This window comes from Scophthalmus maximus, chromosome 7 (assembly GCF_022379125.1).
Source record: "Scophthalmus maximus strain ysfricsl-2021 chromosome 7, ASM2237912v1, whole genome shotgun sequence".
Taxonomy (NCBI): Eukaryota; Metazoa; Chordata; class Actinopteri; order Pleuronectiformes; family Scophthalmidae; genus Scophthalmus; species Scophthalmus maximus.
Genome location: NC_061521.1, coordinates 15479182 through 15497696, shown reverse-complemented (window position 1 = coordinate 15497696; position 18515 = coordinate 15479182). Strand labels below are relative to the sequence as shown.

At 44.0% G+C, this 18515-nt stretch overlaps 1 protein-coding gene across 2 annotated transcripts in view; it reads left to right on the top strand.

The window, feature by feature from the left end:
* Positions 1–14166, top strand: part of mctp2a (multiple C2 domains, transmembrane 2a) — a 31548-nt gene extending 17382 nt beyond the window's left edge. Inside the window, exons 18-24 of one of the 2 annotated variants that reach the window (XM_035641823.2) lie at positions 3602–3721; positions 4842–4883; positions 9610–9719; positions 9808–9917; positions 10200–10313; positions 11052–11149; positions 13324–14166. In XM_035641823.2, the coding sequence (XP_035497716.1) occupies positions 3602–3721; positions 4842–4883; positions 9610–9719; positions 9808–9917; positions 10200–10313; positions 11052–11149; positions 13324–13383 (654 nt within the window). In that variant the 3' untranslated portion in view covers positions 13384–14166. The remainder of the gene's footprint in view (positions 1–3601; positions 3722–4841; positions 4884–9609; positions 9720–9807; positions 9918–10199; positions 10314–11051; positions 11150–13323) is intronic. The other variant, XM_035641824.2, reaches the window with a different exon arrangement.
* Positions 14167–18515: the final 4349 nt, after the last annotated feature.

Below are 18515 nucleotides of genomic sequence, written 5' to 3'. Positions count from 1 at the left end.
ATTTTCTTTTTCCTGTCTCACAGCTACAGCCACGCACACGCACGCACAAACCCTGCAGCCCGAAGCTAGTCTTGTTAACTCTTTCAGTATATGTTCACGTAATCTGGCATCCATCCACAGCCCCCATGACTGACCCTCATAATTCTGGCTGGCGCTCTTCTCGCTTTGTTGAGCTTTCCAAGTGAAGTGCAACCGAAGAGAAGAAGTGGCGATAAAGCCAAGATGAAATCATCCATGTTTTGGATATAGTGCATAGGCTTAAGCAAAAATTAAGGGAATTTTTTGGAATGTACTGTGAATTTTCTTTATTTGTCTAAAGCTTGTTTTTATGTACCTTTTTTTTTTCTCTGCACAAAACCATGTGCTATGACATGACACTAACTTGGCTCATCGACAGTATTATTTGTGTTATACTGATGTGACGCTTGTTTTTATAGTCGGTTGTCTGCTGCATTGTATAAGGATAACATTTGGCAGGCTCGCAGTCTGGTGGTACGTCTGCCAGTCAGTAGTTTGGGTTGGTAGACTGGGCCACCCCATCCTCTGTTAATCAATTTACAGGATGGTAGAAACTCTTACAGAGGGTGTCTTTGTCCCTTTGTTCCTACTACGATCCCTTCTGCGTCTCCTGGGAGAGTGTGGGTGGTGGGAGCTGCCATGCTTGCTCAGCTTTAAGTTATTTTATTCACACTTTTAATCGCTGAGTGCTTTATTATTAGGTGCCGGATTCTGCTGGCCAGGGGATCTGCATGAGAAGGCGCAGAATGCATTTAGTGGAATCATATTAATGGCACTATAAAACAAATCTGTCAGGCTGTTCTTAACCCTGCTGGCAGAATTGCTCTGCCCAGGGTTGCCCCCTTCTCCAAGCGCTTACAGGTGGCTAAGGAGAGTGCATCTCCATCATATACTCCATCGTGTGCTAATAGTTTTATTAATTCATTCTTTTTTTTCTCCCCAGGCACCCTGTGCATAATCATACAGACATTTTTCAGCTAAAGGGTGTTTGTCAAGGGAGGTTTCTTACATTAGAGACACTCCTCCCAGACATGCATACTAGCACTTTTTCAATTACAAGTCGTTTGTTATCCAGTCCTGTTGTGTGTAATCCTAAACGCTCAGGTATGTCATTAATTATCACCTCCCTTGCTTTTGTTTATTTCTTCGTTTCACTTTTGGTTAAATAAATGACTGTTTTAACGCTCGAGGAACATATTAGTATTATCAAGCTTTTACCTGTCATGCTTAGTTTCTTGATAGATAAAAAAAAAAAATGGAGTCAGGCCATTTAGGCTGAAATGGAGCCCGTCTCTTGCAGGCAATTAAAAATTTGGATTTTTTCTTAAACAGATTTACACTGTAATGTTTGAAAGGTTGCACTTTGTCCAACATGTCCTTTAATCACATTTAGCTTCTTTCTAATAAAACCTAAACCACTTACTGGGGAGTTAGTTCTGTCTCCATTTCACAGAAACTCTGGTGAACGTGTGGAGGCAAAAGGGAAGGTAAAGCCTTGTCTCTGCTCATTACTGTGGGATATCTGACGGCACTGTCTCCGTCTGTGCACCTGAGTGAAGGAATCTCGCAGCTTTGGCCAGATGTTTTTCCTCTATCCTTTTTATTAGTGTTAAGGAAGCATGTAAATGCTGAACACATGGGCTGACACACCATGAGGGAAGAATTGAGGAGATACTTCTGACAGTTTTGGTTTATACCCTCACTTAAGCTCTCGGTTTAGACACAAGGCATTGTATTTCTGTAGGCTTTTATCTTGTCCACTGAGCCAGAACGCGGTGAGCAGAAATTTGCATTAGTGGGCGATTATGAATACCTGTGACAGATTCTCTCTGCCGGCTCCCTGGGCGGAAATGAATTGGCTCCCTCTGTTGACTTGCACAGGAAGACAGAGACCAAGCAATTAGACTTTAGTGGTTAATGTAGCAGCTTTTGCAGGGAGGGCAAGGAGGTTCAACATTCCTGCTGGGCTCATGTCAGTTTCTAGGCACATTTTCCCCCTTTTCTTATTCCTTTTTTCATGAGAATACTGGGAATATGACAAGCTACCTGTCCTCCAGCCAGCTGAATTCCTCTGGGGTGAGGGGAGCGTCGCTTTAGAATCGCCTCATGGGAACTGAGGTGACAACACATGACGTAGGTTATTCATAACAGTGAGGAGATGTACCGCAGCTACCTTTGCACATCATGCATATTCATTGTTTACCTTTTTTTATATATAAATCCCCCACCGGCTCTAGTTTGTTGCTGTGTACGTAATTCAAACGGGGTCTTATAAAACAACTAACAATAACATATTGTTCATACTGTTCATTTCCGTTTGTCTTGGTCATCCCGCTGTGTTCCTGCATTACGCTTCAGCTCACCCACCATCTCCCAGGTTGTATGGGGGGATAATAAGTGTTACAGTGGTGAAGCCTTGGGCACTCGGGCCACAGTGTTGTCTGCATTACTCATGGTTCACGTTTCTCTAGTGGCCATTTGAACCTACGCCTGGTGTGGCAGTAGGTAGACTGGCCCCCAGAGCAACGTGCACAGACTTCTGCATGGTTACTATGACAGGAGCAGTCTGTTGTTTACAGGCCTGCTATTGAGGCCCGAAGGCCCCAGTGCTTCACATCCTGTCTCGGGCTTAACTCGAACATATTGTTCATACTCTAACCAGCCTCCAGCTTTTTCGAGCCTAGTCTGCACAGTGCTGCCATTGTGTGGGTTCGGCACAGCAGTCACATTCAACATTTTGAAACAAAGGAGAAAAAAATGACTTTCAATGCTGCAAGTGATGCATTAATTATAGAGAAAATGTATATAAAGTATGAGCGAGAAGTTATATTGTGAAATTTGTCTGTTGGCATATTCGCGTATAATCACGTTATGAAAGATTTTAAGATTCAACTTGCTGTTGGGGACATTTTTATTTCATCCCTGTCAACCTGCCGGCAGGTTCCTCCTCACACGTTCCTGATAATTTCAGTTGGAGACAGACTCATTAGGCTGTCACTAAATGGGTTTAAATGCAGCCGTCCAATTAGTTCTCTGCTGTGAAATGCAGTGGGTGTTGTGCAACGTACTTAGCACCACTCCTTTACAGAATTATGAAGGATTACTCATTCAGTGTGATCCATCTTATTTCTACCAGGGGTCTTGGCTTTTCTCAGTATCATCGCCACGGAGGGGGTAAATGTTGCAAATGCTTCTCCAGTTGCCATATGTGCCTCGTCAAAAGAGCCTCGCTTGCCTCCAAATCTAAGAGGATTTGATGTGCCAGTTAAAAGACAGCACACCATGCCTATCCATGTCATACTTTCTTTTCAGCAGCAAGGCACTCTGCCAGCACAGTGTTACTGGTATAGATAAATAGGATTTCAAGATATTAAAAGTTGTCCCTGAATTCTGCTACTTTCAAACCACTAAGAATAAAATCTGTTGCCATAGGCTGTAAATCTCAGTGGCGTTACATGCTTGCTTTTCATGAAATTTAGGGCATGGCTTCATATTTTGTTTTTGTTTCGGAACAAGCTTGCTGAGATGACCGTGCTATGGTGTGATGTGCTTTGCGTTATATTGTCACGTCCTGTCTCTTCAGATCTTCCTTGTGACGGTGTGGCACTGGGAGCTCTTCATGCTGCCCCTCTTCCTGCTCCTGCTCACCGGCTGGAACTACTTCCAGCTCTCTGTGGGGAAGGCCAACTCCAACCAGGACCTGGTGAGTAAGGAGTCAAAACTCTTTCAGTGTTCGTCCATACAGATCTGTAGATGCACGCCGTTATAGTGCAGACTCAAGCTAAGTCAAGCCACCGATGGTGATACCCTGACGGAATTCAAATCCTTTTGGTGCACGTTGGGCGAATGGCAGTTTTGCAGTAATGTCAATTAACAACTCTTGCACTTGCATACATACTATATAATACCAGAGTTGCTCTATAAAAGGCACCTCTGAGTACAGTCCGCCGTGCCAGTGTTCCACATGTTTTATAGCTGGTTAGACTAGCTTCTACATTGTCTCCAGGGGCCCAATAAAACATCAAGCAGCGAGAAGCCAGTGAAATTAAATCACTGTAAATGTACAGTGTAGTCTATAGTCTGTTGATATAGTCTCACCGCATCTGAAAAGGCAAGACTATAGTTCTGTCCGCAGCACACCACTATCTCCTCTCTATCTACTGCTATGGAAATGATGTTTGCCCTACACATGTCTATGAAGGTTAATGCTGTTCACACTTCCGACTGCCCCCCAATTTCACTGTGTTGTAAGCCTCCTCACCGGCCAGCCAGGGGCCTGGCCTGTTCTCACACCCTCCCCAAAGCAACATCCTCGGCCCAGTGATTGTGTTTATGGCTGCTGGCAAAGATGCCGTCCCTAGGCAATGTTAAAGCCCAGGCTCACCCTCATATCCAGTGTGGAGACTCTGTCACCCCTCTGTGACCCTCTAGCTGGCAATGACACAGCTCTGTTCCCAGGCAATGTCACAGTGTGCACCACAGTGGGGTCAGGGATGACTTGATATAAAGTGATCTAGGCAACAGCATCCAAATTAAATGTGTTTTTTTTTCCCCTCCTTTCCTCTTTCTGTTTTTCTGTGTGCTTATGTTGTGGAGAAATGAGATTGCTTTGGTGTGACAGTGCTCTTGTGAAGAAGGCCCTCTTTCACCTCTCCTTTTGTGTGAGGTCACCCCTGTGATGCAGTCTCTATGGAAACAAGCCTCTCCCAATAGGGGTGAATGTACTCAAAGAAAATTTCATTACTAGGTGTTTGTTAAAAATGCTCCAGTGCCCACATGTCCCGTTCGTTTGAAATCACCTTCTACCCTTTATTTTCTCTTAGGTGAACATGAGCATGGGTGACGAAGAAGAGGAAGACGAGAAGGTATTTCATCTAGTCTCTTTCCAACATTTTAAGGGATAATGTGTTTTGGTGGAATGTTATCACTTTTGAGTGTTCACTATGAATATAAATATATCTTTTAAGATTCATCATAAACAACAGCTTTTTTAACACTTCACTGTGACATTACTTTGTACAGAAATCCTTTTTGTATTTATCAAACCCTGATAATATTCCTTTCTGAATAACCAAGGTTAGATTAAATGTATACTTGTGCTGCTGGCTAGTACAAATTCCTGGTTCAGCAGATGCCTGGTTCTTCCTACAAATGAACACATGCTTGTTTGAAAAGGTAGAGTACGGGTTCTAGTCAATATTTTAGCTTTATGACAGTTACTTCTCAGAAGCTCTTTTCAAACTAAGAATAGAAATATTTTCATGCATTCCAAATGAGGGCAGCATCTTCGAAACAGTTGTAGCATGTAGCTCTTTATTCTGATCCTCTGGGTATTCAGTGTCACTCCGCTGAGACACTGCAGCCCTTTGAAAAACTATATTACTTGAATTTAAACAGCATGATCAGTATATTTTGCACAGCCGTTACAGATTGTACCGATTTTGTATTAGCATTGTCCAGAAGGAATAGTAATGTTGACAATTACCTTTTTAATACCAGAACAAATGAATAAACTACAATAATACAGGAGCAAACTAATTATCTGCCCCAATGGTTATTGATCTTTTTCAATTCTTCATTTGTGAGAAATCCAAAAATGATAACATTTATTTATGCATCTCGCTGGTATCTCTTGAAAAAAACAGGAAATGTTTAAGTAGCCTGAAAATGATATTTCCCCACAGCAAATAATATTCAATTACACTTATCCCACTGTCTTCTGTAAAGAAGGAAGAGTTTACAGGGATGTGTATTATTGCTTTATGGCAATGAAGTGTGGAACTAACGCTAAGCCTCCGAGCAATGACCCCTGCGCTGCGTGTCTAGGCCCAGGATTCATATCCATAATGCGCTCAATATATTCTGTTGTGATGACTTGGGGCTATGGACAAAGCCAGCTTCTTTTAAAAACAAAGGCACATCCACCAACTCCTGTCTGAAAAGATGAGCTAATTCGCAGATGAAACTCGCATGATACGTCTGCACACACAAAGTGGGAAACCGCACTTGGTATCATTGCTAGGGAACCGGCAAACTGGTGCTTATACACACAACAGTGACACCGGACATTAAGTGTTTTTATGAACATTAAACAACATACAATTGTATATTTAATTTGCCTTGAAACTTCAATATTTCCCTTTTTTCTCCTTTTAAGAGAGGTCCGTGTCTGCAGAGAGGTTTAAAACTCTCTCAATATGCCGCATGTGTTTCCAAAGTCAGCTTTCGCCTCTCAAAGCTTTTTGAAAGGTTTTCCATGAGGCTCCTAAACCCTTTCACACTCAGAGGAAATGAAATATCTCCTTTCATTTACTAATTAAGCACTCACCCATGTTTGTTTTAAGCTGTCAACTTTAATTTAAAGTGGCTTATTTGAAAGTCTTGTTATGGTCTTGCTGTCACTTGAATGTGATATCATGCAGTTAGATCAAGCGTTGTAGCTTAACACCTCCTATCAAAGTCTTCTTTAAAAAATATTTGGGGTTAAAGAGTGATCAGTGTTAAATTTGATGACTTCAAAGCCTTTGCGTTTTTTTTCCCCTAGTCTCTCCTCTAACATGTGAATAAAAGCTTCTCCCTCTGAGAAGGTTATGATTACCACTCAAATATGTTTTTATCCCCCTTTTGTCCCCTTGAGGAAGGAAATATGTAAACCTCAGACAGAGCAGCGAGAATGTGAAGGCATGACGTTAAAGAGAGACGAAAGGCTAGGCAGTGTTACATCAGGATAATACAGAACAGATTCTCTGCCTGTGAACAAATCTGTCCTCGGGGAAAGAGGCAGCTTACAAATTATGTGCGGGGAAAGTGACTTCCCTTTGGCCTTGGGTATCAATTGTGCAGATAGACAATATTTAATCATAACATAAAGAAACAGAGAGGCAAAACAAGTCCATAGATCTCCAATAGAAATGAACATGGAAGATGAAACGGCCCTTTCGTTGCCCCCTGGCTGGAAATGCTGGTCTTGGGTTGACTTACTCCCAGAGTCCAGCCCAGGGGAGTTTGGGGGGGTTGGGGGCTGGGAAGGCATTTGCGGGGGTGCTATACTGGGCTTGGGGCGGGGGTTACTCTATCGCTCACCCGATATCCACAGTCACCGCCGGGTCTCCTTGAGCACACCACATAGACAGCCTGTCCAGGTCGTGATCTGCGATGTGCATTATGAGAGCCGTCGCACACGGACCCACCGACACATTAAAGCCTAAAGAGATGCTCCGGTTCCTGTTTCATGCCAGCAGATTAGTTCGTCAGCTCATTTTCCCTCCGTGTGAGATAATTTGCCAGGAACACAGGTGTTTTTCATTTAGATGCACTTCTTATCTTTGTCAGAAAAGTCATCTGAAAAAAAGTACTCAGGCAGAGAATTCAAATTTGGCACCGATTATTCTAATTAAAATTATGCTAAATGAGCTTTTTCCAGTCTCTGATAACACCCTACATGTCTGTGAGAGTATGTTTACCTTTCTGCAGGAGATCAAATTGGCTCTCCATTACTCCACCTTAAAAGGAAGCTTTTTACAATTTTATTTGAAACGAGAATATGATTTCACACCGGTTTTCTAATCAGCAGACATTTAGGGATTCATTTAGTCCGTCCCAAATTTATTCATCCTTTTCCATTTCAGAAGGAAATCTTTTATTTCTTTTTGTTTTCTCTGCACTCGTGTACGTGTTGAAAAGAGAAAATGAGCAAACGATTATAGAATATTATCAAATGATTAATTTAGGGCGGACTTCAGTTGTGATCGCTCAGGAGATGGAGGATTTCGAAAACCTTAAAGCAGATAAAAAATGATAATCACAAGAGCTCCGTCTCCAGATGCATGCTTCAGAGTACATCTAGTTGACTGTTTTAACTTTCACAAATGAAAGTGTCTGTTCTATCCTGCCAGGACTGAATTTCTGGATACATTTAAATTGCATGTGCATCCACTGCAGTTAAATCTGCAGTTTAAAAATGCCTCATATCTCTTATTAGATTTCAACTCTAAATCATATAATTGGGTCCCTCAAACAAGTTTAAATGAAAATATGAAAAAGAAGAGCAGTAAGAGACTGCGGAGTAGACAAATCTGCTTCCTGTTTACACAAGCACGCATACAGTTTGCCCAGTGTACGTGGACGGTCATGCAATATACGTTTTCAGATGTGTTCATAAGGATGGAGATAAAAACTGAGCTGTTTCCTGCTTTCAAAATAAACTTGGAATAAAAAGCTCAATTAACACCTAATGTGGAGTAAAAGAACCGTCACGAAGCTTGTGCTCGACACCCACAATGCAGCGGAGTGGAGCAGGACGATGCACGCGCACAGACACTCCTCTCTCCCCCACGACGAGACCGCGAGATGTTAAAACTCCAAGAGGGCATATTTGTGATAGTTCTTCCTTTTTTGGACAGTACTGAGCCTCCAGTGTCTGTCCAGAGCCGGAGCCCGGGTGGGGGAGGCTCTGCTAGTGTGGGAATTGCTCTCTTCCTGCGCCTTTCGTGGAGAAGAGTGGGCCTGACAGTGGGGAGTCTCCCTCTCTGCTGGCAGACAGCGCGTTCCCAGGGGCTGTCTCGTGAAGCTCTGATAAAGGCGTTCTGTCTGGACCCCGTCAGTGCACACGGGCTGCGACTTTGGCCGACTTGTAACGTAAACATATAGACATCCTCAAGCCTCCTGGTTAGGTCCATCAAAACCCCCCCCCCAACGCTCTCATTCCTCCCCTCTCACTCTCGCTCTTCCTCTCCCACCCTCCTCTTTGTCATCATTCCTGTCATTATTTCCTCCTTTTGATGTGAGGTTTCTCAGCCCTCTTTAGCTTGTGTTGCTTGTGTTATCATTAGTCACTCCTCTGCCTCTGGAAGGCTTCACACTCGTTATATCTAGCCTTGATGTGATTACTCTTCTCTTTTTTTTCATTTTTTTTTCATTTTTTTCTTCATTTTTACACAAACCCTCCAACCCTTCCCTCACATGTTGACTTATTGCTTGACTCAGTCATTACTATCTCTGTGCTTTAAAAAGCAAATAATACTTCATGTGCAGCGATGGTTGTAACAAGAATCATATGAGGGAGAGCGTGAACAAGCACATATCACACACTGGCGTTCTTGGCAGGATGGAGTTTTTTTGTCTGAGAAAGTGTTAGAAAAACCCGACCTGACAGATTTGTGAAAACATGTTTGAGCGTGTCCTGTGCCGGCTGCTGGAATGAAATCCCTCCCAAGTTTTGAGGCCCCTGCAATTCTCGTCTAGGTCGTCCTGTCTGCCTGATTGCGGTTGGCCATTTTGTGTACTTTTCATCTACCTAGAGAGTCTTGATTGTGCCGCACTCGTGCAACAGCTCCATTGTGTGTGGCAGACAAAAGCTAAAATCTCTCAGCCGTCCACATAACAGTCTCGGAGCACTGAGCCCGTCTCATCTTCAAAAGTATCGTCTGAAGATGTACAGTGTTTGCTCATTATGGGCCATTCAATAGATAAATCACACATAATAGCAGAGTGGAGATAAACTGGTCTTTGTCTACCCTGCCCAACAATTGACATACAGTGAAGCCTCATCAGTGTCTGTGCATTTTGTGTTTCTCTTTTTTTTCTTTTTAGGAAACTGGAAAAAAGGGTTTGATGGATAAGATACACATGGTGCAGGAAGTGGTCCTGGTCGTCCAGAATGTTTTGGAAGAGATTGCAAACATCGGAGAGCGAGTCAAGAAGTAATTTTTAACAATTTCCTTTCGGGTTTTTTTGTTTCTTTTTGAAATGCGCTGACATCATTAGACTGACACGGTTATTGTTTCACAGCATATTCAACTGGTCTGTTCCCTTCCTGTCCTTCATGGCCTGCTTGGTGCTGTTCGTGTCAACAGCACTATTATATTATATCCCGCTGCGGTACATTGTGCTGATATGGGGTAAGTATTGCATCCTAGACAATATAAATTATCTAAATTATCAAGTATATTTTGGCATGGTGAAAATGTATAAGGAAAAAAAGTACTAACAAACTCCCACTACCTGCTTCTTTCTATATATTATTCATCACTATGACTAAAATGTCCCAAGAAGTACAATGAAAGTCAACCCCCGTACCACTGTTATAAAACACATCTCTTATACCATCTTCCTAACTGAAAATCCATGAATTTAATGAAGTAGAGTAATTTAAGAACTCTGCGATTCCTACACCTCTGCAGATGCACAGAGATCAGACAGCTGCAGAGGTTCGCTTTGCTCTGCTCAGTGTGGGCTGACGTGGCAGAGCCCAGCAGAGGCGAGGCCTAGGGTTTGTGTGAAAAAACAAAGCAGAGGTAGAGTAGCAAGCTGTATATAATACATGATGTCCTTGGGCAGTCTGTAGGCTCCTGGTCTAGCCTCTCATTATCTGCTGTAGTCATACAGAATAGACAGTCATCTCAGTGGTCAGGGAGATGTGCTGCCCTTAGCAGGCTCTCCTCCTCCAGCTGTAAGCCCACAACCACTGTACTTCCACACTGCCTTCAACACGATCAATACCAAAAAACCATCATATCAAACAAAAAACACACAGTCTGAGACACTCCTCTGCCTCCCCAGTTAACCTCCATCTCTGTGGTTGCAAGGCAGGCCTTTCAAGTTGCTTGCACATATTTAAGTCCTTAGGTTCTTTGTCTGCATGTTGAGGTACAGTCAGTAGCGGGCTGTGAATATAATGGTCCCATTACAAGACCCCAGAGATATTTTCTTCTTGGTGCTACGCAGTCCTGTGCAGAGTAAATATAGATGTGCTAGAAATGATCAGGTTGAAGCAAACAAAAAGTAAGGAAAAGTTGCAATGAAAGTTTGCCTGTTGTTCTTCTTATGGCAACACACTGATCAAGTATTGCTTTCTCCATACCTGTCACCATTGGCTGGTTGAAACAGAATCACTGTGGTTACTCAAACATTAGCGGGATCTCTAGTCTGTACATAATTATTATTGTTTTTTTCTTTTACATTGTACAACAGTGTAAAAAAATATGTTGGCCGGTATGACACCTTTATTTATTAATGTCTTGTTGTTTTCACAGGCGTTAACAAATTTACCAAGAAGCTGCGCAACCCATATACTATTGACAATAATGAAATACTGGATTTCCTCAAGAGGGTGCCTTCTGATGTTCAAAAGGTAAGGGTCCAGTTTTACATACAGATAGGGAGGGAATTCCCCGAAGATGTCGGCATTATTTGCTGTACCAGAATTCCCAAGTGTTGCAGAAATATATCCTCTGGCTTGGTTTGATTATTAATGGACTCTCTCCTTTAAAGCGGCCCTGGCCCAATTATTCCTCGATGCGGCTACGTGTAGTCGCCGTAGACGCCTGAGTGAGGGGACGCTTAGATCTGTCCTCATCCATATCACCGCAGCCTCGTCTGTTATTAGCAATTTTGTCTGCGCGATTGAAGCAGTGTAACATTCTGGTCGGTGATTGGCCGAGGCCCGGCAGAGGGCTCCTGACGTCTGTGGCTGTTGTGTCAGCGCAGAAACTCTGATGTGGCCTCAGTCACTTCAGGGTGGTAGAGTCAATTAATGTAGTCATGAGCCCCAGTCGTCTTTCTGGGTGCCATATGTGATTACATATTAGCCATGGCTGATATGTCATTTGCATTTACATCACAGAGCTGAGGAGAGCTGTCAGGGGTTTTTGTAAGTGGCGCTGTGTGCTCGCCGCTCTCTGACTGAGAGTTTTGCTTGGCCAGGAAATGAAGTGCCACACACAGCGCCTTCATCTCGCAGGTGACTCGCCAGACAGAATTCAGTAAGAAATCCTTCCAGTCTGGATCTGGGAACACACTCTCACCCCAGCCTCTTTCTCTGCTGCACCCTTGATGTCCTCCTGCAGCAAGCCATGGCTGACTTCTCTGTGATGTTTGAGGGAGCCTGTGTTGTTTGAGATTTGGCTGACTGAGTTGGCAAAACAAGGTGGCAAATACATTTTTATTCGGAATCTTTTGTGTGTCTTCTTGCCCGGTTGGGATACGACGTTCGAGCTTTGAAAATGACTCACTTTCAAATCCCATGGAAACAATACTTTTTAGCCAGGTTTAAAAGAGAAACTACATCTTGAAAATAGCTCCTATCGTTAAAAAAAACAAAACACCCTTAAGATTCATCACAAGCACGTTTCATTATGTGCTGTGAAAAATAACCTTAACATCATATACACAGGAGACCCAAAACAATAGACCACATATTTTGTTTTTGTTGACTTAGAACTTCAATCCTCAGATAGGTGCGGACACAAAAACACCACAAAGGCTGAAAATTGACTCCTGTCTTTCTTGCAAATGTGACTTGGCAATTAGTGCCTGAGCACATCTACAAAGTCTGCCTCAAACGGGGACTTCTGAAAACGCCGTGTCTGTCCTGAAATAAGAAGCATCTGTCAGTTCTGAGGACAGTTTCATGTTCTGATGCAGGAGGCAGTCACTTTGTTCCCACATTCCATCTCCCATTCTAATAATGGAGACCGGATAATTAGCATAGTTCTTACCTTTATTCAACAGATTCACTGTATTGTTTGAGCTCAGCAAGCAATGCTTCAAAAGCAAGTTTTCATTTTTTTTCTCTTCTCCTTTCCAGTTTACCCCATGATCAGTCTTCTTTGGACTATGGTGGCTATTTTGGTGGGGGGAAGAAAAACAACACGAAAACAGACCATTGCATTTTTTTATGTCAAAAGGAACATGCTTTGACAACATACATTTAATTTGTAAATCCATTTGAACATCATGGAATTTCTGAGAGAAAGACTGAAACAGGAGTGAGTCAATCTTGAACTTGATTCTACATATGTAACTGGCAAAATGATATAAAAAAAACAAGGCTGTGAGTTCAAATGTCACATTTCAGGTCTTTGTTTTTGCCTGGAGGAATCGGTCACAGCTACAGTCTGCAGACACATGAAAAAAATTACACGTCAGTTGTTGTCGGGAACTTCACACTATTCTCAAGCTTTAGCAAAGTTTTTCTTTCAGGGACATGACTGCATAGGCGTGATTATGCAGTTTGTTGCTCCCCGACTGGCCTGGCAGGTCATCTCAACAGTTGATGTCTGTTTCTAATATTGTGATCGTGGTGCAGAATGAGGGGGGGGGCGTACACTGGTACGGAACCCTTGACTCTTCAAATCCTTCCTCCCTGTGATTAATCCCCTCTGCTCCTGTGTTTAAAAAATGATTCATTACAGGCGAGCCCGCCTCGCTTTCCCCAGCACCAGCTCTCCTCAGGGGAGCCATTACCGTGCGCTCCGCTGAGCTCGGATTACCTGCCTCTGACCAAACTCCTGTTTGTTTTTACAGGTGCAGTACAGCGCGCTGAGAGCGCCCACCAGCCAGAGCCAGCCCCGGAGGAAAAGGTAGGCTCCGCGGACACACTGGATGAAAGGCTGCTCTCCTTTTTGAATGTGGTGCGACGCGGTCTACCTGACAACAATGCCCCAGTGCGAGCAGAGCCCCTGACCCCGTGCACCCCACCATACCACCCTAACTCTGCCCCCTGCTGCTGAGGGGCAGACTGCCGCACTCTGGCTTGTGTGTTTGCCACTCCCCTGACAGGGGCTGTGAACTGCAGCAGCGAGGAGGGAGGCACATGGCGCTGTCAATCACAAGCCTGGAGGTAAAAGAAAGGAGCGCGGCGAGGCTCAGCCTTCATCTTTGGATATAATTTAGAAAAGGAATGAAAAGCGTCAGGGCTTGGTTTACCTTAAATTTCCACTGTTTTGGCTTCTTTCTTCTTCTTTCTTTACTTTGGTTAAACAGAAAATTTGCCTTAAGGTGAAGTTAATAGAAGCTTATGAGGTTATGGACAATAAACCATGGCAATGTATTTTTATCCATGTTAATGTTATAAAGGTGAAACAATTCGTACAATAATCAGGGAGAATGAATATGTGTTGGTGCATATTTAGGACCGTACTGAATTCTATTATCCTTGTTCTGTTTTGATTGACTGATTTCAGCATATATATATATATATACACGTGTGTCTGTGCACTGTATTATCTGTATTTATTTTTTTAACTAAAGTTTGTCATGTCAAACTGATTCATTTGACGGTTTATTTTTACTTGATATCATGTCTGCGTAATCAAATGGAGAATTTGCAAGAATCCTAAAATAAAGAATCTTGATCACTGTCTGTGAGCTACTGTTTTTTTTCTTTTGGCCCGTGTTTTTACAATAACCGCACTCTAGTGAGGATGAATTACACCACGTCTTTTCCTTGAATACACAGTAAACACATCTGATTACACAACACAGCCATTGGAACAGAGCTCACACACCGGCCACCGCTGCGCCTTGGTTACCGAGCTCACATCAAAGCCGTGTGGCTCCTGTGTGCTTCCTAATGCACTGCTTTGTTGCTTTCTCACAATAACAGGGTCCAGATGAGAGAGAGAGAGAGAGAGAGAGAGAGAGAGATCATCTCACAGAGGGTTTTCTCTCTCTCTCTCTCTCTCCATCCTCAGCACTTTGTGCTTTGCATTTCCACTAAAATCACCTGGCCTATCTAATGGTTACACACACACTCTTTTACGTCTCTCTCCGCGATAGTTTTTGCAAGTAGAACAATTTAGTTTATCCTCTATCAATTTCGGTAGTTTACATACAAAATGACCAATTGTTGACATGATTACATTTGGACTTTTGCAAAACAGATGAGGACATTTTTGATTATTGTCACAGACTCTATTCTATTCTATTCTTACAAAATATGTACACGTCATACTGCATTTCAATATATGAGCTCATCTACATTACCGGCGTGTTAACCTTCAGTCATTTGCAGGAGGAAATTGAATTCCTTCTTCACCTGTCTCTGTCTTAATGATAAGCAGACAAATGTTACACACAATTTTTTTTAAATATACATATTTGAAGTTGGGCTGAACTGAGGCTTGGACCTCAGCAATGGGAGTTTGTTCCTACTGACTGGGGGACTGAGCATCACGGCCGGGTCCCCCCCCCCTCCTCAGCAGTAGCACGCCTGGTGAAAGAGCATCCATCTGTGCCTGGTGAAGAGTTTGATTGGCTCGGGGGGACCTGGTGGAGCCCCGGGCTATCTCTTTTGACAGGCTGATAGAGACATCACTGGGCTCTCCCAGGAGCTGCCACCAGGGGTCCATTTCAAAGTGAGAGGGTGTGGAGGTGACCCTGAGCTTCTGACGAGCTAAATCCCACACACTGGCTGGAACCCTCCTACATTCTTGGCTCCACTGGGGCTGTGGGGTGGGGTGAGGGGGGTCGGTGGGGACGCTGGTTTTGGATGTGCCGGGGGGAGAGGAGGGGGGTACAAGCAGATCACTGGCAAGACCTGGTGAAGTGTCGCCAAGAAGTGAAGCCAATTAAGCGACACTCCCATGGCACTAATAATCGACATTGCAGCAAACAACCCAATTGCCACACCAGGACTTCTGTCTCTGACAGAACATGTAAGTATGAGACCCTAGTGTGCACGCATCGCCCGGTGTAACTAAAATACTCTGGTGAATAGCGGTTTTGAAGTTGAAATGATATCGTGTCATGGGGGAGATATACCATCGAGGCAAACGCTGCCGGTGACATTACGGGGGGTCATGTGGGACCGCGGCCGCCTGCCTCCGAGCTGTCAGATCCGTGGAGCTGTGGCTCTGAGGTTGTGGACTTGGATGTTCCCTGTATCATTCATAGTCAATGGATCATAGAGGAGAGTCTGACAGGGTTACAGCGGTTGTTGATTTGACGCTGCATGCGCCAATGCACACCCATGCAAAACACACACACACACACACGCGCGTCACAAAGATGTGTACTCATATTGAAGGAATTATTTGTTTATGCATTTTCTCCGGGGAAGGCTACGAATCTCCGTAGAGGAAGTCACTTTACAATGTGGTCCCTGATTGCACGGGAGAAAATCCCAGGATGATTTTACAAGCCCGCTAATGAACATTTGAGCCACGCAGCAGTCGAAGTTGTCCGATCCCCCCCTTTTTTTTTCTCTTCTTTTCCTCCAGTTGTTGTTGTTGTTGTCGTGCATGGTGTGGCAGTGATGTCTTCATCAGGCTGTCAAAGAGGAAGTGCCTGCAGCTGTGGCGGATCCCCCCAGAGCCTGTCACACTCCTTGTTTCCATGGCAGTCCTTCAGGCAGCACCACAGGCAGGCTGTGTGCAAGGACCCATACAACCTGTTTTTTCAGCAGCCGCTCCTGTGATGTTCAGCCCCGGAGCGGGCGTCAAACTACCAAGTGCAGAGAGAAAGAGAACAGTGCACCCTTTCTCTTTCGCACTTCTGTGCTGCTTTACAAGGAGATGCATCGCATGAAAAAAAACAAAAAAAACGGGGGAAAAAAACCCATCCTCATTTGAATAAGCCACTATTCTCAGCACCCCCTTAGTAATTGTTACATGTGCAGTGCCGTTGAGGTTCTCTGACCTCCTCTCCGAGAGACATAATGCGCACAGTAGGACAAAGTAACAAAAGCACGACTCGTAGTTGGCTTACACGTGTTGGAGCTCTTATGCATGTGTTATTTGGTCTGCTTGTACCACCTGAGTAGCGGGTCATGGAGATCAGTGGCTGCGCGCCACGTCCCCCAACTGGCCTAAATTAAAGGTGTAGAGGTCACGCTGTGCCTCCAGACAGAACTCTGACACCAATAAAGAGCAGGATTTGCCGGGCTCGCTGGAAACACAGCCCAACTGATGGACTGAGCCGGCTCTGCTACAGTTAACTGATTGTTTTGCCTACACGAGCGAGCACACGCACACCTGAGGAGGGGCAGCAGGGGGAGGTTTTAAATGATGTGGTGACCTTCATTTTTTTTGTTTGTTCCAGATTGTAACTTACCAAGTCGGCACATTGCTCTGGTCTCTCCTGGTGAGAGAAGATATAAATCGAGGTAACCAGGATTGATGTTGTCTCCGGGTGATGGGGGGGGGGGAATCAGACTGAGATAACAACAGAGAGAAAAACGCTCACTAATAGCCGCTGTTTTCAGCAGCTCCAGTTTGCTAATAATTCATTTCGTGGCCCACAGCACACCGTGGTGTTAAAACATGGCAAAAGCCATAACTCTTTACAGCGTCAAGAATAGAAGATGGCCTTTAAGAGCTGAAATTAAATCATTGGCCTTTAAAAGCATCTCTCCAAGGGGCTGGCTGCATTAATAAATTCAACTGATTCCGCTTTAATATTATTCAGAGTGCATTAAAACGAAGACAACAGCTGGGATCATGCCCAGTCTCTGGAGTATTGCTCGGGCCAATGAGAGCCGGCGAGATGCAAAGCATGTCTGAACGCAACCGCGCGCTGCGGACGAGGGGGGACGCGAGGTCTCAGTGCTACAGGTGCAGGCCTGACAGTTGCTGTTCCCGGATCAGAGGTTGTCGGGCTCTGACACTGGCCACCAGACAGCTACTGCCTGCATCAAAAAAAAAACAATGTCACATGGGAACAGACAGTTGGCCACCCAGCCAATCAGGACGACTGCTGCCAGAATCATGACAGTACTGCTCATGAGAACTACAACAACCTTCAAATTCTTAAAGGCTGTGTTTTCATAGCCACTGCAGGGAATAGCCATGAGCCTACTTTGTTGGGAAATGGATAATCTGTATGGGGGGGGGGGGGGGGGGGATCTGCACTGTGGCTTTGAGAAAAAAAATCGAGGAAATAAAGTGCTAAGCTTTCTAACACTTGGTGTTACATCAGTGCTCCATAGTTAGCACGAGCACACGTGTCAGGAAGCAATACAAAGAATAATTGAACTGCATATTTCATTCTAATTAACAGTGATATAACGCAATGTGACTCGCAGCCTCCTGAGGAAAGAGCGCCGTATTTTGTTTGATGAATCTGCTAAAGCCACAGCGAGTCTCGCCACTAACCCCTGGGGAATCAGGTATCATTAGAGATATGAACGGATCTGCTTTTTTGTCTTGGTGAAAGAAGGGGAAAACACATTTTTCCTGGGCGCTGGCACACGGGTGCATGTGAAAGTGTTCAATATTAATAGCCTTTCATCAAGGACACAATTAGGACACCTCTATTTGACACATTCTATAGGTTCTGAATGAATATGAATATACGGTCCCAGGGAAGGAGCCACTGGCTGAATAACAAAGTGAAGTCTCCAGCAAACCCCGCAGAATAGAGAATGCACGACGTGACAATCGGGGGAGCTGATGTATTTTGATCCAGTGTGAATTTAGAAGAAGCAAGAGACTCTAAGTGTATTATTATTAGCCCGATTTATAATTCACGGCCCAGGGCAAGTTGTATATTTATCCAAATTAGCATACATGCTGCAATGCAGACACACAAATGCGGCGCACATACTAAAGAGGCCACGTTACTTTTATCAGTTGCACTTGAAGTATTACAGCTCGTACTTTGAAAACTAATAGACGGTACTTGCATGTGTCCGTATTTCTAGAGAATGAAAGGGGGAAAAAAAAGGACGATTTAACACCCAGATCATGGATCAGTCTGAGGTTGACGAAGAGCAGGCC